The sequence below is a fragment of the Macaca thibetana genome, chromosome 4 (assembly GCF_024542745.1).
Source record: "Macaca thibetana thibetana isolate TM-01 chromosome 4, ASM2454274v1, whole genome shotgun sequence".
NCBI classification, from domain to species: Eukaryota; Metazoa; Chordata; class Mammalia; order Primates; family Cercopithecidae; genus Macaca; species Macaca thibetana.
Window position 1 is genome coordinate 17,649,026 of NC_065581.1, and position 23,220 is coordinate 17,672,245.

At 40.4% G+C, this 23,220-nt stretch overlaps 2 protein-coding genes and 1 non-coding gene across 6 annotated transcripts in view; 2 read left to right on the forward strand and 1 right to left on the reverse strand.

The window, feature by feature from the left end:
• Positions 1 to 1,098: 1,098 nt before the first annotated feature.
• Positions 1,099 to 12,078, forward strand: FAM8A1 (family with sequence similarity 8 member A1). Its single transcript, XM_050788039.1, has 5 exons — positions 1,099 to 1,920; positions 3,356 to 3,476; positions 5,669 to 5,792; positions 6,642 to 6,781; positions 8,584 to 12,078. Exons 1-5 carry the CDS (start codon positions 1,209 to 1,211, stop codon positions 8,726 to 8,728), a joined length of 1,242 nt encoding a protein of 413 aa, XP_050643996.1. The 5' UTR covers positions 1,099 to 1,208; the 3' UTR covers positions 8,729 to 12,078.
• A 3,338-nt stretch (positions 12,079 to 15,416) lies between these two features.
• NUP153 (nucleoporin 153) overlaps positions 15,417 to 23,220 on the reverse strand; it is a 108,671-nt gene continuing 100,867 nt past the window's right edge. For all 4 annotated transcript variants that reach the window (XM_050788050.1, XM_050788049.1, XM_050788052.1 and 1 more), the window contains 2 exons: positions 16,891 to 17,059; positions 15,417 to 16,554 (listed from right to left, as the gene is read on the reverse strand). In XM_050788050.1, coding sequence (XP_050644007.1) covers positions 16,473 to 16,554; positions 16,891 to 17,059 — 251 coding nt within the window. In that variant the 3' untranslated portion in view covers positions 15,417 to 16,472. The remainder of the gene's footprint in view (positions 16,555 to 16,890; positions 17,060 to 23,220) is intronic.
• Positions 19,549 to 19,650, forward strand: LOC126953991 (U6 spliceosomal RNA). Its single transcript, XR_007725459.1, has one exon. It is a non-coding gene; the product is annotated as a U6 spliceosomal RNA (small nuclear RNA).

Consider the following 23,220-nt stretch of genomic DNA (forward strand, 5'->3'; position numbering starts at 1 on the left):
GGGCTTCCTGCCTGTTGGCGTTAGAGTGTTTTTTGTCCAATCATTTTGCTATACGGCTGTCCATGCTTTGTTGAACCTGAGCATACAAATACACAATCTCCCTTGTTATCTTTGGGTCTTCATTCTGAAGGCTACCGTGTCACATAAAACGATGATCAAATCAATGTCTATGTCTTCTCTCCTATTAACTGCCTCCTGTCAGTGACTTTCAGAGAACCTTCGGAGGGCGAAGTTTTCCCTTGGCCCGGACAGCATCATCATTAATATCATTAATAAATATTCCCACAGTATTTGGCCCTTCTGTGTCCTTTGTATGGTGCTGGGGATACAATGACATATCGCTGCAGAGATTTTCAAATGTAAAAGAAGAGGGATTATACTGATTTAAAAGCTGAATTTTGTCCTCACCCTGGAGCTAGTCTGCATTTCCGAAAACTTACTTTCCACTGCGGTAGACACACACTTTCTACTCCAGCGAACTGTGCCTTTCCTCAAATCTAGTCTCAAATTTAGGTGCCTTTTCATTTTCTGTTATGGAAAGGTCCTCAGTATATCCCAGGCTTTGGAGCCTTTTGTTAGTAGTCTAGCCTGTGCATAATTTCCCCTTCCTCTTAATTATACATAGCACCTCACTACTTATATTTTAATATATTTTCCTACGTCTCAGTGGTACCAATATATTAATATAGGTTCCAGTTTAGTTTGGTTTTTAATTTCTTATCTTCTAAGGGGATAGATGCGTTCTGTACCACCTTCTCGAGTACTAATGGTTAACTGGAATGGAGCACAAAACAACAGTCGCGGTTCTGCAACAGAAAAGGCTGCGCTGGCCCTGGGACCTGTCTCGGAAATGCTCCTCATTCATCTGCAGTTTCTCCCAGGACAACTAGGCCCAACCCCACGTGAACATACAGAGAGGCCTCGGGCCACAGACTTAAAGCCGTAAAAGGGAGGAGGCGACGGTCTCGTCCCAGTTACCGACAAGCCAGCGACTACTAGGGCCCGAACCTGGGACTGCAGACGCACCTCCCCGCCCTCCCTTCCCAGCTCCGCCCGGCGGCGGACGACGCTCCTGAGGGGCGGGGCTTCCGCTTCCGGCGGGGGATTGTTGACGCCTGCGGCTGCTGCGGTGGCGACAGGAGGAGGGGCTATTGGGGCAGGGAAACGGAGCAGTGACAGGTACCCCGGAGGGTGCTGCTGAGGTGACTATGGCCGAGGGGCACGAGGAAGCCCGAGGCCGCCCTCCCGGGCAGGACGATGGCGGAGGGGACCACGAGCTCGTCCCTTCCCTGAGAGGCCCTGCTACCACCGCCGTCCCATGCCCCCGCGACGACCCCCAAGCCGAACCCCAGGCCCCGGGTCGGCCCATAGCCCCGGGCCTCGCGGCCGCCGCCGCCACCGACGAATTGGATTCGCCGCGCGAGCTCAGGAAGCGCGGGGAGGCGGCCTCCGGCTCCGGTCCGGGGCTGCAGGAGCAGGCGGACTGCGAGGCGCCCGAAGCCGCGGCGCCGCGGGAGAGACCGGCGCGGCTGAGCGCCCGCGAGTACTCCCGGCAAGTGCACGAGTGGCTGTGGCAGTCCTACTGCGGCTACCTCACCTGGCACAGCGGCCTGGCCGCCTTCCCCGCCTACTGCAGCCCCCAGCCGTCCCCGCAGAGCTTCCCTTCGGGCGGCGCTCCTGTTCCCCAGGCCGCGGCGCTGCCGCCCCCGCAGCTGGGCTATTACAACCCCTTCTACTTCCTGAGTCCCGGGGCCGTGGGGCCTGACCCGCGGACAGCTGCCGGCATCAGCACCCCTGCTCCAGTCGCGGGCCTGGGACCCCGGGCTCCTCACGTGCAGGCGTCGGTCCGGGCCACTCCAGTGACGAGGGTAGGATCCGCAGCCCCTTCGCGAAGCCCGAGCGAGACCGGGCGACAGGCAGGTGAGAAGCGCGAGGTGGAGGCGGGGCAGAGTAGAAGTGTCTTCGGGGACCTGTGGGGTGGAGCTGGCACGCTTTTTAGACCTTAACTGCTGCTGCTACTCTAATTGATCATCCTGCCCGTGCACTAGCTATCGTTTGTCCAGGCCCTAAATTCCCAAAATGTACAAGGAGGCAATACGGGTTTCATTGTCCTTTAGACCTGGCACTCCGAATTGATTCCTTTACTCATGGGACTAGTTGTTTCTTCGTGAAAAGAAATTGCTCTTCAAACCATCCTCTTCCTTTGGTTTTCATGCTCTGCAGAGTGAGGTCCAAAGTTAAATTCGCAAATGGCAAACCCAGTTTTGGAGGGGCTCGACTGGTGATGCTGGAAATTCTTCAGACATTGGCAACTTAGGACAGTGGAACTGACCGGATATAAAAGGAGATTGACATGGATACAAGTGGAGTTAGGAAGCCCGGGCTTATTGATCTTGTATATTGTGGAATTGTTTTTGCTTCTGTGTGTGAACTAGAATATTTTGAATTAGGTACACTTCTTAGTTTACTATTTAATCCATTAGTTAAGACTTTTCGTTTATTTAGCCACAGATAGATGGGACAAGAACTAATAGATGCCTCTGATGCCAGTCAGAATTTAGGATGACAGACAGATACTCATTGGGATTATTTTAAAGAAAGCAAAACTAAAAAAAAATGAGGGGGGCGTTACAGGGATTTACATTGTACTAATTGCCAATATTTAACCTTGATTTGCACTAAAAAATGTTTAATTTTGTTGTCACTTAGATGTGATCGCCTGGATTCTCCTCGTTAGAATTCTAGTGAAATATATTGGATACCCTAATCGAATTTATCTGTGAAATCAGTTTTTTGGGGGGAAATTGGGCGGGGTACAAGGTCTGCTTCTATCGCCCAACCTGGATAGTGCAGTGGCGCGATCTTGGCTCACTGCAACCTCTGACTCCCAGGGTCAGGCCATCCTGCCACCTCAGCTTCCCTAGTAGCTGGGACTATAGGCATGCGCCACCACGCCCGGCTAATTTTTGTATTTTTTGTTGAGACGGGGTTTCGCCATGTTGGCAAGGGCCAGACTGGTCTGGAACTCCTGGCCTCAAGCAATCCGCCCGCCTCGGCCTTCCGAAGTGCTGAGTTTACAGATGTGAGTCACTGTGCCTGGCCGTGTGAAATCAATTTTTAAACGTTAAAGTGATGAAAGCAAACTTTTAAGTTCAGTAAATAGTGGAGTACTGTTACTCTGTTTTAGTAACATGGGTTCTTGGTGGAATCAATATCAATAGTTGCTGCAAGGTTATAAATATTGTTTTTTAAGTTGTACCTTGACTTTCTTTACCAATTCATTACATGGCTTGTGTTCCAAGGCTTGTGTGAAATGATTCATTTTTCCTAACTTTTTTTTTTTTTTAATTTACAGGCAGAGAATATGTTATTCCATCCTTGGCCCACAGATTTATGGCAGAGATGGTGGATTTCTTTATTCTCTTCTTTATAAAAGCAACCATTGTCTTAAGCATTATGCACCTCAGTGGGATAAAGTAAGTTGAGGACATTTGCAGAAAGGTTTTAATTTCTACTCTTCAAAGATCTTGTTTTGTTACATTCTGTCTGTCTACATGTGATTATATGGATAATGGGCTTGTCAGTGTCATGATTTCTTTATAAGAGCTTTGTCACATTTATTGTTTTCTTGTTGATTTTAAGAAATATTTACAAAGGAAAAAAATAACTTACTGAATTCTATAAGATGTATGGGAATCTCACCTATCAAAAATAGGTAAAAAGAGCCTCCAAACCTGCTTTGATTTTATTCACCTATTCTTTTAGGCCAGGAACTAATTTACCTCTCACTATCCTGTTCCTTCTTACTATCTTGTAGAGTCTCTAAAGACAAAGGTATAAAGAGCTTTTGGTAGGTGAATTAATAATCAACTAGGTGGCATTTCCAAATGGGATTGCTTATACTGTGGGGCAAGTCCCAAGTGAACTTCAAATTGAGACATTTGAGTAATCCTTCCAGATTAACAATAATCATAATAGCAGTTATCACTTCCTGAGTACTTTCTATATGCCATATATTGAGCTTGCTCACTTCTTTATATGGATTCTTATTTAATCTTAATACCAAGATGAGGTGTAGAGATTAATACCACCATTTTATAGAGTTGGAAATTTGGGTTTGTGAAAAGTTGAGCACAGAACTTAAAATGTTACAAAGGTAGTAAATGACAGAGTCAAGATACAAACCTGTGCAGTCAAATTACAGGGTCCTTGCCAGAAACCTGTTACTGTGATTTCTCCCTGTCCCTCCCTCTCTCACCCCACTACACATCCAGTGAAATACCAACTCCTTTATGTTCAATTTCCTGAATAGCTTTCAACCCCAGACCTCTTCACTGCCAGATCATTTTTCTTTTTTTGAGACAGGGTCTTGCTCTGTCACCCAGGCTGGAGTGCAGTAGTACAATCACGGCTCACTGCAGCCTTGATCTCCTGTGCCCAAGCTATACTCCCACCTCAGCCTCTCAAGGGGCTGGGACCACAGGTATGCTCCACTATGCCTAGCTAATTAAAACAATTTTTTTTTTTTTTTTTTTTTTGTAGAGACGGGGTCTCCCTATGTTGCCCAGGCTGGTCTCAAACTCCTGTGCTCAAATAATCTCCAGCCTCAGCTTCCCAAAGTGCTGAGATTACAAGCATGAGCCACTGCACCTGGCCCATTTTTTAATCATCATTGCTTCTCCCTCCAATTAGTGTCATCTCTTGCTTGGATTATAGCAGAAGCCTTCTAGTGGTAACTCAGTCTCCTGTTTTATCTCAATCCAGTCTCTGGTATAAAACCAAAGTGATCATAGATCCTGGTTCTGCTCCTTTCCTACCTTAAAACCCTTCAGTAGTTTCTCTTTTTAAAATTTTTATTATTTTTGGTTTTTTAGAGATGGGGTCTATGTTGCCCAGGTTGTTTTCAAAATCCTGGACTCAGGCAATCCTCCCACCTCAGCCTCCGAAAGTGCTGGGATTACATGCGTGAGCCACCATGCTCAGACCCTTCAGTGGTTTCTCTTTACCAGCAGGATAAAGTCTGAATTTCATCATGTGGTTTATACTCAGGAGGCTGTCTCAGCCTCCTGAGTAGGTGGGACTACAGGTGCATACCACCACACCCTGCCTTTATTTCTTAATCACTGCCACCTCTCACATTTAGTATATGAGCCACACCAAACTGCTTACAGCTTCTATCACATACTATCTTTCTCCAAGACTTTCTCTCCTGCTGTTCCCTCTTTCTGGAACATTATTCCCTCTTAGTCTAACTCCTCTTCATCCTTCAGGTCCTCGTCTGTCTTTTCTGGGAAACCTTCACAAGGTTAAGTGTACCTGGTGTGTGTTTCCATAGTATTCTAGGTTCTCCATCACAGTACTCATCCCACTTTATTATTGCTGCTTATTTATTGTTCTGTTTTCTTTGCTAGGTTAGACCCTCCATGAAAGCAGGGACCATGTGAATTCATTCACCCTTATTTCCCACGGGCTAGTACAGTGTCTGCTCATGATAATGCTGCTTATTTATTGAATAAACTAATGAATACTTTATGATACTAGATGGTTGGGAATCTAAAGATCAGTTTGGAATTTCAATTAAAATGTATGACTTACACTAATGAAAAAAAATCAGTGCTACTATTCTGGTAACTAATTCTTTATAACCCCAAACTATTATTTTGTGTAGGGATATCTCTAAGTTTGCTATGCATTATATAATAGAAGAAATAGATGAAGACACATCAATGGAAGACTTGCAGAAAATGATGGTTGTGGCTCTTATATACAGATTATTAGTTTGTTTCTATGAGGTAAGCTACTGACTTCAGCAAGAATTAATATTTAACAATCTAATTTTATGTTTTTACATTTAATTTTTTTGAGACAGGTCTTGCTCTGTTGCCCAGGCTGGAGTGCAGTGGTGTGATCTTCGCTCACTGCAACCTCTGCCTCCTGAGTTCAAGTGATTCTCCTGTCTCAGCCTCCTGAGTAGGTGGGACTACAGGTGCATACCACCACACCCGGCTAATTTTTGTATTTTTAGTAGAGACAGGGTTTTGCCATGTAAGCCAGGCTGGTCTCAAACTCCTGGCCTCAGTGATCCGCCCACCTTGGCCTCCCAAAGTGCTACGATTACAGGCATGAGCCGCCGCACCCAGCCAACAGTCTAATTTTAGATTATCAGCCCAAGACAAAAAAGTAATAGAAATTTATAATCATTCATGTCTTTTCCGTATGTTTACTTTTCTGTTTTCCAAATTTTAACTAATCATTACGTTAAAACTTTTGGAAAAGAGACATTTTACAATTTCTTTGTAATATTTCTCAGTCTTAGAAATTCAAATAAAATTTCACTCATAGATTGTGGTCCAAAAATGTAAATTGGTTGTGGAACTTCCAATGTAGTTTTCCGCAGAAACAACTTGCTACAAAGTATAGTAGTCGTAGAGAAATATTACAGGAGACAGACATCTCGTGGTATTGGACATGTTAGAGACCTACAGAAATGCATTAAGTTAAATGGTTAACTTTTGAGTATTCTGTGTAATTCTTTCAACTTGAAAAATTAGAACATGAAATAATATGGTAGGAAAAGTTTATCTTTAAAATTGGTATGGTTGAGCCAGTAAGTTATTTTAAAATCATCCTTCTTTCCTTAGATAATTTGCATTTGGGGAGCAGGTGGAGCTACCCCAGGGAAGTTCCTACTGGGGCTTCGAGTTGTGACATGTGATACATCAGTGCTTATTGCACCAAGTCGGGTTTTAGTGATTCCTTCCTCAAATGTGAGCATTACAACGTAAGTCCTTTTCTTAGCTTAATCTACTACATACTTATGAAAATAATGTGTTTTAGAATATTGGGTTTTTTTCTTCATAGCATATAGATAAGCTTGTATTAAGTTTAAAACAAAGTTTGAATATTTATTTCAGCTGTGTTACATGATTGTAGACCTCTTTTACACTCTTTTACAGTATATATTTTCAAAATGATCTTTTTTTTTTTTTTTTTTTTTTTTTTTTTTTTTTTTTTTTTTTTTTGAGACAGAGTCTTGCTCTGTTGCCCAGGGTGGAGTGCAGTGGCACAATCTCGGCTCACTGCAAGCTCCGCCTCCCGGGTTCAAGCGATTCTCCTGCCTCAGCCTCCTGAGTAGCTGGGACTACAGGCACCTGCTACCACGCCTGGCTAATTTTTTGTATTTTTAGTAGAGACAGGGTTTCACCGTCTTAGCCCAGATGGTCTCCATCTCCTGGCCTCATGATCCGCCTGCCTCGGCCTCCCAAAGTGCTGGGATTACAGGCATGAGTCACTGTGCCCGGCCTCAAGATGATCATTTTATGAATTATAAGTCACAATACGAGAGGATGATTTGGGTGTTGATGCTGTATTAGTGCTCCATGGCCAGCTTTATTATTCTCTGGATCTGTGGACATTAGGTCCGGTACTAATCTGCCTTGAGTCTCCATTTGGCCATACCTGTCATTATTCCATCTTGAATAGGCACTAAGAGTTTTGACAGCTATGCATTCGTGCATCTTTCTCCTGCTGTTAGGTGAGAGCTTGTAATACTGCAGTACTCAAGGTTAACTGTTGGCATCTAGCGCTGGGGGAAGGTATAACCAGTGATAATGGAAATTGTGGAGGTGAGTGGCTGGTAGTCAGTTGAGCCAAACAAGATATTGGCTGCAATTTTTGCCAGAATGATTCAGAGCTGGATTGTTACATCAAGAAATACAAACAAGTGACTATAGAAACTTTGGTTTTGCCATCTTCAAATTTTTCTTAAAATTTGGTAGTCATAAACCTACTTCTTTTAATAAGAGTCAGTAATGGCTAGTGTTTATTGAGTACTTTTTACATACCTGCACTGTTAGTAACACTGCGTGTGTATTAACTAATTTAATGCTAACAACCTCAAGATAGATACTGTTGTTCCCTTTTTGCAGATGTGGAGATGTAGAATACAACTAGTAATTGGTAGAAGATGGATCTGAATTTAGTCTGGATTCAGAACCCACACTCCTAGCCACTGTACTTTTCTGCAGCCCTTCAGTGCACTAAAAGGCAGAAATCTAACATAAGTAGGATAATGGTCCATTCTGAGTGATTGCTGAAAGCTTTTAAAAGCTTTGCTTAATCACTGGATCCCACAAAGGAAAATGCTGATTAAAGAACACACAGTACTTTAAAATGCAAGTTCTTTCTATAAGGTAGGCAAATGGGACTACCGTAAGAATACTCAGAAAATACTCAGAATTCATGTTCATTTCTTCTGAGAAAATACTAGAAAGCTCTGTAAACCCTTAGTTCAATATTCTGAGACATGTTTATTATTGCTTTTTATGTTCAAGTTCTAAGGTCTTTTATGTTGTTGAAGTCTTTAGAAATAGCCCAGGTGGTTTGATTATGATACATTGCTACTTGAAAATATATCAAAGATAAAAATTCTCTCAACTATACTTTGAATGTCTTTTTCCCTGTAGACTTTTGTAGAGAAGTATGATTGTGTTTTAAATGTCTGTTTTGAACTTGATGGGATACCATTAATCTGTATGTGGTTTGATGTGTAACTTACCTGATATTTTTGTTTTAACATTTTAGGTCCACTATACGAGCTTTGATCAAGAATTTTTCGATTGCTTCTTTTTTCCCTGCTTTCATCACACTGCTGTTTTTTCAGCATAATCGAACAGCTTATGACATTGTAGCAGGAACCATTGTGGTAAAAAGAAATGGAGTCAGATGATGCCCCCTAAAGCCCTGATTTCCACACACTATAATGACAAGACTAAATTATGTATCAAGGCCATCAGTATCCCTGGGTTATACACTAATTGATGATTTAGAAATTAAAGCAGTCACTCCAGTGTGATGCAGGTGACTACTCTGAAAGTATTGATTTTACTTGAATGCCAAAGAACTTTTCCAGAAGAAAAAACCTATTAAATTCAAGTATTAAAATGTTTAGATCAAAAAGGCAAATGATTTTATAAACAATGGACAGTATGTACTTTCTTAAGATCTAAGGCACTTTCTTAAGATCTAAGAATTTGCTGAAAGCATTTTCAGCTTTGAAATCTCCAAATGAAACTTTAAATTTTGGTTTATCCCAAAATAATGGAAAATGTCCAGTTGTGTTTTGTAAACACCTGTGTAACTCATCTTTTAGTTTACTTTCTGGGGAAATTGTCTTTGGTGTTTAGGGGAGGGAATGAGAACACAAATTGGATAATCCACTGTCTCCCATCCCAGGAGATCTGGTGAGTTGGCTGCGAGAGAAAGGGACAAGTGAGGCAGGCCTAGCAGTTCCCTTACCTGAAGTTTTCCAATCCATACTGCAGTTCCCTCTGGTAATGATGAAACTTTACAACTATTCTTAATGCTTGAACATGTATTTAGGGGCAAGTTTCTCATGATGATGAAAAAGTATTAAGTCACATTGCTTACGTTAATTGGTATTTTTTAAAGGTAAGTTAGTGATTACTTTTAATGATGGGGGAGTAAGTTTTCAGTGTAAATTGAACTTACAATTTTATGTGCAAGTGTTTTCAGTGCCCTGAATCAGACTATAAATATGTGGGGAGAAATTACCTCCATCAAACAGTTGCATATTTACTGTAAAAGTATTCCCAGTATGTGTGCAGCATGAAGAAAGTATTAGTGCTTCTCAGTGTTCTCAATGAGTGTAAATTCTGTTTATATACAGCTTATTCATACTACTTTCCTTATATTTTATATAGTTCCATGACTTGAAACATCAAGGAGTTAAAAAAAATCTTAGTATTTCATGATTAACTCTAAATACTCTTAATAGCTTGCAAAATATTAGCAATTTTCCCATTATGGACTATTCTCTCTAAAGCAAGGGAGACTATCATTCCCAGACGTTATTCTAGGTTCTTTAAGCTCATTTTGGGTCTGCTAAAGTTTGGGGGGAAATGTTAAGCAAAGTGATACTGTGTATATTGCCATTTTGCTTTATTCTTCTGTTGAAGCAAAATTATGGGGTTTTATTCTGTGTGTGCTTTTCCTAGATGTCCCATTTAGCTTGCTGAGATATACTTGTACTATTTATGGTTTAAGTTTTCATTTTTAGGTATTTTCTCCAGCTCTGACATCATTTTCCAAAGACACACTAAACTGCATTGCACAGTTCAAAAATTGATTACTTAAGGGATCAATCTAGGCAGTATTCTTGGTCTTAAAATTAATAGCAAACACAGTACATGTCTATTATCACTATATTAATTTTCAAAGGTTTTTCTTTTACATTTAAAACTGTGACAACAGATACATTTGATTATAGAAACAGTCTATTAATAATTTTATTATAAAATTTCATAAACCATGTTTTTCAGAATAAGTTTATATCAAATCCAACTTCCCAGAAACACTAATAGTTAAGTATGTCAATGTACTAAATAAATCATTCACTTGCACCCATGGGGAAGAGTTAGTGTTACTGCCCTTCACAGTGAAAAAAAGAAGAAAAATCTTTCATTTTTAAAATTAGGAGATGTTACATAACTTGACACTTTAGTAGGGTATACACTAGCATTAGTTTATACAACACTTTTGCCACTGGGGAATTCAAGTTGAAATGTCCCTCAGTCATATAGGTCTGGAGTACATCTTTCTTTCATAATTTCTGCTCAGATAATTGAATAGTTTACCATCTAGGTCATTTTCATTTATACTATAAAACAAAAACAAACTAGTCCAGTTAAACTTTTTATATTTAGAATATTGCACATTTTCTATATATGAGTCATTCAGATTAGTATCTGTAGGTTCAGTCAGATCCAACCATGGATTCGAGTTATTATACTATATAACCCTACAAAATACATAGAAATATTATTTGCCTTTATAATAGAACCCAAGAGTCTGTTTCAATTTATGAATTCAGCTTTTGTGCAGAGATTTTGATTCCCAAAGTTTGGGAAAAAGTGACAAAACAATGAGGGAAGAAGGAACCAGGCCTTAGTGCCACATATTTTTCTCTTGGGGTTGTAAGGTAGTCTCCTGCTTTCCAGAACACTGTATTATATTTCACTTATAGACCTCATTTTCTGTGTCAAAGTATAATTCCCATGCTGAAACTGTAGCCTAAAAAGGCAAAAGAAAGTTGTCTTCATTGTACAAACATATTCATCACTTTAACAAGGTAATAAGGGAACAAAATTTAGTATTCAAGCTGAGTGAGAATACCATTTCAATGAGCATGTCCCTAAGATAAACCAGAATTGGCAGTTAATTTGGATGTCTAGAAAATCTGTTCCCACCAGTAAAATTATCCTGAGTGGCTAATGCACCTTGAGAAAAATCTGGCGTACTGAGTAACACTCATGTGGGAGCCAAGAGCTGGGTAAGCCTTACCTTGAGACTACTCTGTGACTACAGAAATACAGCCAGCACTTTTCGAACTAATACGCCTTCACTTGTATCATAAAGAGTATTGCCCAACTGAACTTTGCTCCCACTGGTTCAGGAGTTATTTTTGCCTGAGCACTCACCTTCCGATTTTACCCAAGCATATAGGATAGAAAAAAATGCATTATATTTGGGAGCTACTTCACCCAAATTACAAAATGAGTCAGTGTTTTTAGTTTCAAGTGACAGTAAAAGGATTTGTTCCCTTCAGTGACTTGAGTGTTTTAGTTATGCATTCTAGCAAAGGAAGGGTAGAAAGGAATTGAAAACTAATTTACACTAGTTGCTACTTGGGAATAAAGGGCTTTTTGAGGGAGGTATGGATATTAAATGTTTTCATTATGTACGTATCCCTATGAAAACAGGCAGTTGTTTCTTTGAATATGCCTAAATAACAGTATTCCTAAAATCTGACAAGTAATATGTCAATTACTTGATACTCCTTGTCTCCAGTACGACAGGCCACTCCTGACATCCCATGCTTGCCTGGATAAAGTTCCTCATTTCAAACAGTGTACATATTTCTTTGCAGTTCATTATAGTAAGGCTTGACCTGTCAACAGTATCTTGATGGCCCACCTATAAATAAAATTCAGCATTCTATTTTTAATAATTTGTATGCCACCAATTTGTATTGTCTCAATAAATACTTAGTCATCAATGTATCTGTGTTTTGTCTGTTTCTTTGAGATGGTTCGCTCTGGAATCTCCTGCTTAGGGAGTCCTTGCTTCTAAATACAGCTTTTCCAGTGGGTTTAGCAGTAAACTAGAATGCTTTCAGAAATAGAGATCTGTGAAAAAAGAATCGTCCATCTTTAGGGACGATTTAGCAGGCACACTCACAAGTTACCTGTACATGAATTAAGCTTACTATTAAACTAATCCAGTCCTTCAAGAGTTGTTAACCATCACAACCACCACACAAGTCTCATCTGGGCAATTTAAACTCAGTTCTGACCTTAAAAGCCTTTCCCGTTCTTTTATGAACAGGTCCGGAGAGAAAGGGCAGGAAGCAAAACAACAGGTTCCTCACTCAACAAGGGCAAAGATAATAAAGGATAAACTAAGAGTGTAGCTAAAAGATGGTCCAAGTCCTATAGACAATGTGTTGCTGTTATGAGCCTAGCCACAAACTTAATGTTTTGGAACTACAGTGGATTTTTGAGACAAGTTTACAAAAGGTGCCCCATACTACAAAAGGAAATGAGGTCTCTGGCTGACGTGGTCATACAGCTGATGCATGTAGCTAGACCTACTACCCCCACTTTCTCAATTTTACTAGACCAAATTTGTCAGTTTCCATGGACCGGCCAAAATAACCTTTACACTGTATTTTACTTTTCCAAAGTAAAATAATACTTTCCAATTAAAAAGTTATTCACAGGCTTAACCAGCATATGGCCTGGTTATATGTTGTTAAAATTAGTTCAGTAACTTCAAATAATTAGATGAAACAAGTAATTTCAAAGGAGAATTTGTAACAAGTATTAGTAGGCGGCTTAAAGACATTTTTCAGTGGTCTGAACTGTACCTTTTCCTCAATGCCCGGAATTGTAATTACTCAAAACACTTTACTTTTAAAGTGACACCCCCAAACCTCAGTGCATCAGTCAGCCAGGTGCTTATTTGATGATGCAGACTTTTGGACCCCATCCGGACCCAGTCAGTTTCTGGTGATGGGGCCCTAGAACATATATTTGACATACCCTGCCAAATACTACTAACAGTACATTCAGTGAGCCACCAGTCCTCTGGTCAACCAAATTGTAAAAACACCTACCTAATTATTCAATTAAAGTTTCTGAACATGACTTTCCTCCCTTCAGATATTATTTTTCGTTAAAAAAAAAAATTCCTGGCTGGGCTCGGTAGCTTGCACCTGTAATTTCAGCACGTTGGAAGGCAAGAGGATCGGATATCGAGTCCCTGTCTCTACAAAAAATAAAAAACTTAGCATGGTGGCACACACCTGTAGTCCCCAGCTACTCTGGAGACTGAGGCAGGAAGATTGCTTGAGCTGAGGAGTTGAGGGATGCAGTGAGCTATGATCGCACCACTGCATTCCAGCCTGGGTGACAGAGGGAGACCCTGTCAATCCATTTTCATTACTCACTGGCCCAGCATGAGAAGTATGGGCTTTTATTACTTTCTTTCCAACATTTGTTTTCCCCGCTATCCACAAATATCAATTTTCACTTGTGTCTGCAGCACACAACCCAAAGCAAGGTCGGGCATGTGGCTCACGCCTGTAATCCCAGCACTGTGGGAGGCCAAGGCGGGCAGATCGCAAGGTCAGGAGGTTGAGACCAGCTTGGCCAACATGGCAAAACCCTGTCTCTATTAAAAATACAAAAATTAGCCAGGTGTGGTGGAACACACCTGTAGTCCCAGCTACTCGGGTGACTGAGGCAGGAGAATCACTTGAACCCAAGAGGCGGAGGTTCCCAAGAATTAAAGTAGTCAGACTGAAAAAAGCCCAAAGTTCTGAATGCAGTCCTATAGATTTCTCAGGTTGGGGGCTGAAGATTCCATTTTTAACATAAACCAGACTAAGTATGGTTTCAGTGACTTTTTATTTAAAGAGTACTAAATAAAAGTAAACATTATTTCTAGCAATTTTTAGAGAAAAGCAGAATGCTTCAGCCATAGGGGCCTAGAGAATGGCTAAGAACTAACCTACAAAGTTTAAGAATTAACTTCTCAGCAGTAAGACACAAATTCCGTTACCTCTTCCAGTATTCATCGCCACATTTGGCCCCTTCAACAGGTGTCACCTATGTAAGACACAAATTCCGTTACTGTATTCATCGCTAAGAAAGCAAAATTTCTAAGAAAGCGAACCCCCAACCAGCATTTGATGTACTAACATATCTCAAGTAAGAAAAATACCTTGAATTCTAAATTTAAACTGCAACCAGGCCAAGCCCGGTGGCTCACGACTGTAATCCCAGCACTTTGGGAGCCCGAGGCGGGTGGATCATTAGGTCAAGAGTTCAAGACCAGACTGGCCAACCTGGTAAAACCCTGTCTCTACTGAAAATACAGACACAAAAATTAGCCGGCCGTGGTAGCAGGCAACTGTAATCACAGCTACTCAGGAAGCTGAGGCAGGAGAATTGCTTGAACTGAGGCGACAGAGGTTGCAGTGAACTGAGACCGCACCACTGCACTCCAGCCTGGGTGACAGAGCAAGACTCCATCTTGGAAAAAAAGAAACTCCAACCAACCAGAAGTTCAGCAAATTAAAACTGAGCACAAAATAACTGTACATTCAAACTGAAAAATAAAATTACCAAACATTGTTCCAAGAGCTCTTTTAGGGACCACAGGAGTCCAGTTTAACCAAAAAAAAAAAAAAACGAATGCAGTAAAATAATACAAAAGAAAGTGCAGCTGACCCTTGAACGCACGTTTGAACTGTGAACCCACTTATCATGGGCTTTTTTCTTTTTTTTTTTTAACCCAACCGAGCACAGATCAAAAGCACAGTATTCATGGGATATAAAACCTGCACATTCAGAGGCTTGGCTCAGGTTCTGCAGGGGCCACTGCTGGACTTGAGTATGCGTGAATTTGTGGATTTTGGTATGGGGGCGGGGGATTTGGAGGAGTGTGGTTCTGGGAACAATTTCTTCTGCACACACCAAGAAACAACTAGTTTTTGTGTATGTATCTCCAAGAATTTTAATAAACACTATCCAGTAACTTACCAAGGAAGATAGAAGCACAAAGAGAAATGAATGTGCATGTTTATTTTCAACTTTTAAAAAAGGTATGTAAGTCGATGTGCAAATTAGGCATGATTCATAGCACCAGGCAAGAACTAGGGTACCTTCTATATGTTGTGCATTTAGATACTTTCAGATACTTTCCCTTTCTCTTAGGAGTTGTCTAAATCACGTCAATGTATTCTTCTAATGAGACAGTTAACCTTTATTTTAAAAAGTCCCCTCCCAATAATACTATGTGCCTTCATTATGAGGTAAAACTAGAACAAAAAGTATGTCATAATTTTTTATTGATGGCATTTATCCCATGGTTTAACATGTTAATTATACTGTAATAAACATGGCTTTAATATTAAACTTTTCCTTATTATCCAAAGTCACCACAGTCCATTTTAGTAAATATAAAAATATATGCTTAATACTTTGTACAATACTGGTTTTTGGTCCAAACAAAACTGGATCAGAAAAGCCAATAAATTCAACTTTAAGAATCCCCAATTTTTTTTTAAAGATTTCCAAATGGATTTAGGCAACTTTGAATAATGGGATTTACATAATAAAATCTGAGACAAGACTAAACAAACAACAAAAAAATCTCTAACACAAAATTCAAATTTCAAGTTCACAGATTTATGTTATGCCAAAAAAGTACAGAAACAAAATTGTATTTACACAAGTTTCATAATAAAATAATGAAAAAGGCAAGACAGGTGATAGAAGAATGAAAATATAGAAATAGCATATAATTATTAAATGGAGGATGAACTAGATCTAACAAGTCCTCAGCACGGACCATTCTTTAATCAGGCTTCCTCTATCAGAAAAGTTTAGTGCACAATACACCCAACTCACTCACTTCACACATACACCAGCACAAACTCAGCATAGAAATCATCCGTTTCAACATTCTCTAACCTATACAGAATTCTAATCTATACAGAATTCCTCAGATATAATTACAATTTCAATGCGTTCCGTAAACGCTTATCAGCGCACATAATGGTGTAGACAAAAGAGGTTCTATACAAAGCCATTCGCCGTGCAGGCTCCATTCCTGGGTACAGCCAGACTATGTCAAATCAGTGAATAATCTGCTGGATCATAAAATATTTTTGCTGAAGAATCAGTCACCAGTCTAGCTATTATATTTTTTAAAAAGGGTGGGTGAGGCGGGTTGGGGCTTCTGTAACGAAAAAGGAGGAAAATTCCAAAATTAAAGAAGTCCTTAGGCAGATCTGACTTCAGATAACCCCAGCACAAAGTACAATCCAGTATCTGAAAGCAGGGCACCAGCTGTTGTTAAAATTGCGTATAACACCAATGTGACCTTTATTTCCTGCGTCTAACAGCAGTCTTTATCTTCCGACCAGAGACTGAAGTTCCAGAAGAGAACACATTTTTCCCATTTGACCTGTGAAAAATAAAAACTTCATAATGTGACATGATGCTCTGAGCAAAATTTCCAAATGCTAACATTTACCATGAGCAGCAGAAGGGTAGCGTGGCGGGGGAGTAGACTCACATTGCTATGTACATTTTCTGCTATACCTAACACACACGCTACTGTTATTTTTTTCTCAAACTGTAATACAACTCTCCAGAATTGTAGTACGGTAAATTTATGTTGGAGAACATATTTAATTTTACCCAAACCACACTGAATCTTGATGACTTTTAAAAACAAAGCATATACATGCACATACCCTTACCAATGTAAATTCTCCATTTCAATAAAAAATTCTCTTACCCCACTGTAAATGCTGCTGGCGACTGGTTAAATGGAAAGCCCCCGGAGCCTGAAGGCTGGGCTGAGGCTGCAGGTGTGCTAGAATTTGCACCAAATGTGAACACTCCTGATGGATTGTTGTTTGTGAAGTTGAAATTTGTAGTGCTGCTGCCAAACTGGAAAACCGAACCTACAATAGTTAAAGCAGAAATACTTCATTAGGGCAAAATGATAGGGTTTTTTGGGGGGATGGAGTCTCGCTCTGTTGCCCAGGCTGGACTGCAGAGGCACAATCTTGGCTCACTGCAACCTTCGCCTCCCGGGTTCAAGCAATTCCCCTGCCTCAGCCTCCCCAGTAGCTGGGACTACAGGTGAATGCCACCATGCCTGGCTTATTTTTTGTATTTTAGAAGAGATGGGGTTTCACCATAGTCTCAATCTCCTGACCTGGTGATCTGCCCACCTCAGCCTCCCAAAGTGCTGGGATTACAGGCGTGAGCCACCGTGCCCGGCCGCAAAATGACAGGTTTTTAAATTAATGACTCTGACCTCTACATATAAAAACATGCAAAGAGTTAAAATATTTTGGTCTTTTAATCTAAATAAAACTATCTTCTCCACTGACACATAGTACTCACTTGACACCTCCAACAAATCACACAACTTACCTATGACCAAGGGGAAAAGGGCAGTCTGGACTTCTGGTTAAAGATAGTGAAATCAACAAATACATTTAGCTCTATCTTCTTTGAAAAGTGCATTAAAACAAGGGATTTTTACAAAGATAGAGAGGTGACAACAGCAACAAAGGTTTAGAAGCTGGAAGGCTGACCAGAAGTGATACTGAACTAGCAGCAGGGAAAGAACAGAAGCAATTGCATTTATACCAAACGTAACCAAAATGTTTAGGTTCCAGATACCTATGGAAGAGAGGATGTCGTGGGAATTTAAAAAAAAAAAAAAAGGATAGCAGAGTATCTGATTAGAAGCAGATACCCAGGATCAATCCCTCCCCACACCAAGATGGTAATTATCAGTGGGTGCAGTGACTCATGCCTGTAATCCTAGCACTTTGGGAGGCCGAGGCAGGCGGATTGCTTGAGCCCAGGAGTTTGAGACCAACCTAGGCAACACGGTGAGACCCAATCTCTATAAAAATTTTTAAAAAATCAGCCAGGCATAGTGGTGTGCACCTGTAATCCCAGCTACTCAGGAGGCTGAGGTGGGAAGATCTCTTGAGCCTAGGAGGTCGAGGATGCAGTGGGCCCTGACTCTGCCACTGCCCTCCAGCTTGGGCAACAGAGTGAGACCCTATCTCAAAAGGAAAAGAAACAAACAAACAAACAAAAAGATGGTAATTCTCCTTTTCCACTCCACCAGAACAGAAGTTCAGTCTTTTAGTCTTTGTAGAAGTGTCTGGACTGGGAAACACCACGTACAGTTAAGGGCAATAATATCATTTTGAAAACGGGAATTAAGAGTAGGTCAATATTCACTAAATACCGAGCGCTCCAGCCATCTTCCCAATCTTAGCTCCCAGAACACTGGCAAATGGAAGCTCCCTGATACCCTCCAAGCAGGAGACTGGATGTATCTTCTTTGGGGAATCTGACAAACTGAGTGGAAAGAACGAAGGATACTAACATCCAAATTTTCCTAAGTAAAATAAAGCTAGACAAACCAGATAAATCTACAACGAAATTCGAGATCTGTAAGCCCTATCAATGTAGAAAGGACTTAAGTGGTATTTATGTGTCCTACACCCATTAAAAACTACAAGTAGCCAAGGAGAACCAGACATTTGAACAACTTTGAGACAAAAATAATAAAAGCAATTTTGGGAAAACTGACTCAGCAAAGAAAACTTTAAGGAGAAAAATCTGAACTCAGTATCTTTAAAGAATACTTCATCCACTGGCGGTTGGGTGGGGTGGAGGTGGGGGGAACCCAGAGGGGCATAAAAAGGAAACATCCAGAAAATAAAAAAGAATACTTAGAAATTAAAGAAATAGTGGAAGTTAAAATCTCAACAGAACGGGTAATGAAGGATAAATCTCAGAAAGTATGACACGAAGACAAAAGGTAAGGAGGAAAGGAAGGATGAGGGGACAAAATCTTCAAATAAGTAATTCAGGAAAATTCCCCAAAATGGAAGTTCACAAGAGCATGCTGCACTCCCTACACAAAGGATAAAAACAAACCCACATCAAGACACATCCTGATATATCAGAACAATGGAGGCAAAAGAGGACAGTCTAACAATTCCAGAAAGAAGCAACAGGCCAAAGAGAAAAGATCAAGACTTCAGGCAACTCTGGAAGCCAGAAAGGTCTACAATGGAGAAAGGCCTTTGAAATTATAAAAATGATTTCCAATCTACATCTATATTCAATCAAAATCTTACCAAACATGGGGTGAGAATAAAGATCCTTGCAGACATGTATGGCCTCAAAATGTTCATCCCTGAACCCTCAAGAATCGCTGGAAGATGTGCTGTATCAGCAAAAAGGGGAGTAACAGGGAACACATGACACCCAGGAAACGGGTTCTTATATGAAGCTAAAAGGAATCTCCACAAGAGTGGTAAAAAGAGGTTTCCCAAGAGTACAGTTAAACAGCAAGCCAAGAAAGCCTGGTAGGAGGAACAGGTTAAAAGACCCTGTGAGAAAAGTGCTTTCAGTGCTTGCTTCAGCAGCACATACCCACAACTTGAACAAAGAAGATTAGCATGGCCCCCTGCACAAGGATGACACCCAAATTCATGAAGTGTTCTATATTTTTAAATTAGAAAATACTGATGAAAGAAATTAGACAGAACACAAACAAATGTAAAGACAACCTATATTCATGGATCAGGAGAACTATTATTGTTAAAATGGCCATATTCCTCAAAGCAATCTATGGATTCAATGCAATCCCTACCAAAAATACCAATAACATTCTTCATAGAAACAGAAACATATCCGGCCAGGCGCTGTGGCTCATGCCTATAATCCTAGCACTTTGGGAGGCCAAGGTGGGTGGGTGGATCACCTGAGGTCAGGAATGCAAGACCTGCCTGGCCAACATGGCGAAACCCTATTCCTACCAAAAATACAAAACTTAGCCAGGCGTGGTGGTATGCACCTGTAATCTCAGCAACCCAGGAAGCTGAGGCAGGAGAATCGCTGGAACCTGGGAGGCAGAGGCTGCAATGAGCCGAGACTGAGCCACTATACTCCAGCCTGGGCGACACAGCAAGACTCCATGGAGAAGACTCTGTTGAGGGAAGGGGAAAGGGAAGGGGAAGGGAAGGGGAAGGGGAGGGAAGGAGAGAGAGAACAGAAAAGAAAGAGAAGCAAATCCTAAAATTCATATGGAACCACAAGAGTCCAAATAGCTAAAGCAATCCTGAGCAAAAAGAAAAAAGCTGAGGTATACTATCTGCCTTCAAAATACACTACACAAAGCTATACTTACCATATATAGCTACATGAGACTGGTATAAAAAGACACAGACCAATGGAATAGAATAGAGAATTCAGAAACAAATCCACAAATCCAACTGATTTTCGACAAAGATGGCAAGAACACGCATTGGGAAAAGGATACTCTCTTTAGTAAATGGTGCTTGGAAAACTGGAGATCCATATGCAGAATGAAACTAGACCCCTACTTCTCATCCTATATAAAAATCAACTCAAAATGGATTACACTTAAGTGTAAGACATGATACTACAAAACTCCTAGAAGAAAAGATAGAAATGCTCTAGAACAGACCACAGGTCTAAGCCAAGCTTGTCCAACCCAGAGGCCGCATGTAGCCCAGGATGGCTTTGAATGCTGCCCAACACAAATTCATCAACTTTCTTAAAACACTGAGATTTTTTTGTTTGCAATTTTCTTTTTTAGCTCATCAACTGTTGTTTGTTAGTGTTAATGTGTTTTATGTTTGGCCGAAGACAATAATTCTTCCAGAGTGGCCCATGGAAGCCAAAAGATTGGACCCCCCCTGGCCTAGGCAAAGATTTTATGGCTAAGACATCAAAAGCACAGGCAACAAAAAAATAGACGAGAGGGACTATATTAAACAGCAATCAACAGAGTGAAAAATCTGTTGAAAGGGAAAAAATGTTTGCTAACTATTCATCCAACAGGGAACTAATATCCAGAATACACAAGGAGCTCAAAGGACTCAACAGCAAAACAAAAAACAAACAACCCAAATAATCCTATTGAAAAGCGGGCAAAGGATCTGAATAGACATTTCTTAAAACACAATACACAAATGGCCAATAGACCTGAAAAAATGCTCAACATCACTATCATAAAGGAAATGCAAATCAAAACCACAATGAGGCAGCATTTCACCCATTAGAATGGCTACTACCAAAAGGACAAAAATTAACAAACGCTGGCAATGAAATGGAAACTTATACACTGTTGGTATGAATGTAAATTAGTATAACCATATGGAAAGCAGTATGGAAGTTTCTCAAAAAATCTAAAAATAGAATCACCTTATGATCCAGCAATCCCATTACTTATTTATCCAAAGAAAAGGAAATCAGTGTATCAAACAGATACCTGTACCCGATGTTCAGTGCAGCACTATTCACAATAGCCAAGATATGGAATCAATCTAAGTGTACATCAACAGATGAATGGCTGCAGAAAATGTGATCTGATATACAGTGAAATACTATTTGGTCATTAAAAGAAAATAAAATCTTGTCATTTACTACAACATCTATGGCACTGAAGGATATTATGTTAGGTGAAATAAGTCAGGCACAAAGACAAATATTCAACGTTCTCATTCATATGTAGGAGGCTAAAAAAAAGTTGATCTCATAAAAGTAGAGAACAGAATGATGGTTCAGAGGCTTGGTTGGGATGGTGGTAGGAAAAGAAAGGTGGTTAATGAATACAAACATATGGCTAGATAGTAGGAATAAATTCTAGTATTTGAGAGCACAGTAGAGTTAACAATAATTTATTGTATATTTCAAAATAGCTAGAAGAGAAGATCTGAAATATTCCCGATACAAAGAAATGATGAATGCTCAAGGTGATGGATATCCTAAATGCCCTAATTTGATTATTATACATTGTATGTAACAAAATAACACATATCAGTTTTTAAAAATGAAAAACTTTAAAATATGGTTTTCACTTTTATCAAAAATGCTTCCGGATTATTACTAAAACTACATTTTTATGTATGACAAAATGAATGCTTTGTGTTTTCTGTGGGAATGACCTTTACTAGACTTTGTAGTATGGCTTTTTTTTTTGGGATAGTTATGCTGCTACCCAGAGCCTAGAATTTTCTAACACCTTGGTTGGGCACAGTAGCTCACAACTGTAATCCTAGCACTTTAGGAGGCTGAGGTGGGTGGACTGCTTGAGCTCGGGATTTCGAGACCAGCCTGGATAACATGGCAAAACCCCGTCTCTACAAACCACGAACCACTCCAAAAATAAACAGATGGGTGTAGTGGTGGTGTCTGCCTGTAGTCCCAGCTTCTTGGCGGGCTCAGGCAGGAGAATGGCTTGAGCCCAGCAGGTTGAGGCAGTAGTGAGCTGAGATTCTACCGCTGTACTCCAGTCTGTGGGTGCAAGGTAAGACCCTATATCAAAACATTTTTAAAAAATTTTAAAAAAGGATTCTCTAACATCTTTACTATCCAGGTCTACTTTGTTACAGAACTGAGAACCTCCACCCTAAAATGCTGTCCTTCCCCAAGTTTTAACAATAGTGTGACGCTAATTTTTAGGGCCTTTGTAGCCTTGTCTCAATTCTTTAACTGGAAGAAAGATCTCCCTAAAATTGACTTTTTCTTTGTATTTAGTTTATAAAATTGATTGCTCTTTAAATTAAAAAAATTAACAGAGAGAGGAAGTCAATAATGTCAGAGAAACAAAATTCTGTATAGGATAGAAAGTTACAGTATACCATATGGCTCAGCAATAATCAGCATTTCCATAATCCGAATCGTGATCTAACCATATACTGTCTCTATATTATGAAGACAGAGGAAAGACTGGACGTGGTGGCTCATGCCTGTAATCCCAGCACTTTGGGAGGCTGAGGTGGGCGGATCATGAGGTCAGGAGATCGAGACCATCCTGGCTAACATGGTGAAACCCCGTCTCTACTAAAAATACAAAAAAATCAGCCAGGCGTGGTGGCGGATGCCTGTAGTCCCAGCTACTTGGGAGGATGAGGCAAGAGAACCACTTGAACCCAGGAGGAGGAGGATGCAGTGAGAGCCACTGCACTCCAGCCTGGGCGACAGAGCAAGATTCCGTCTTTAAAAAAAACATAAAAAAAGAAGACGACAGAGAAAAATGTTAACTGTGTGAAAG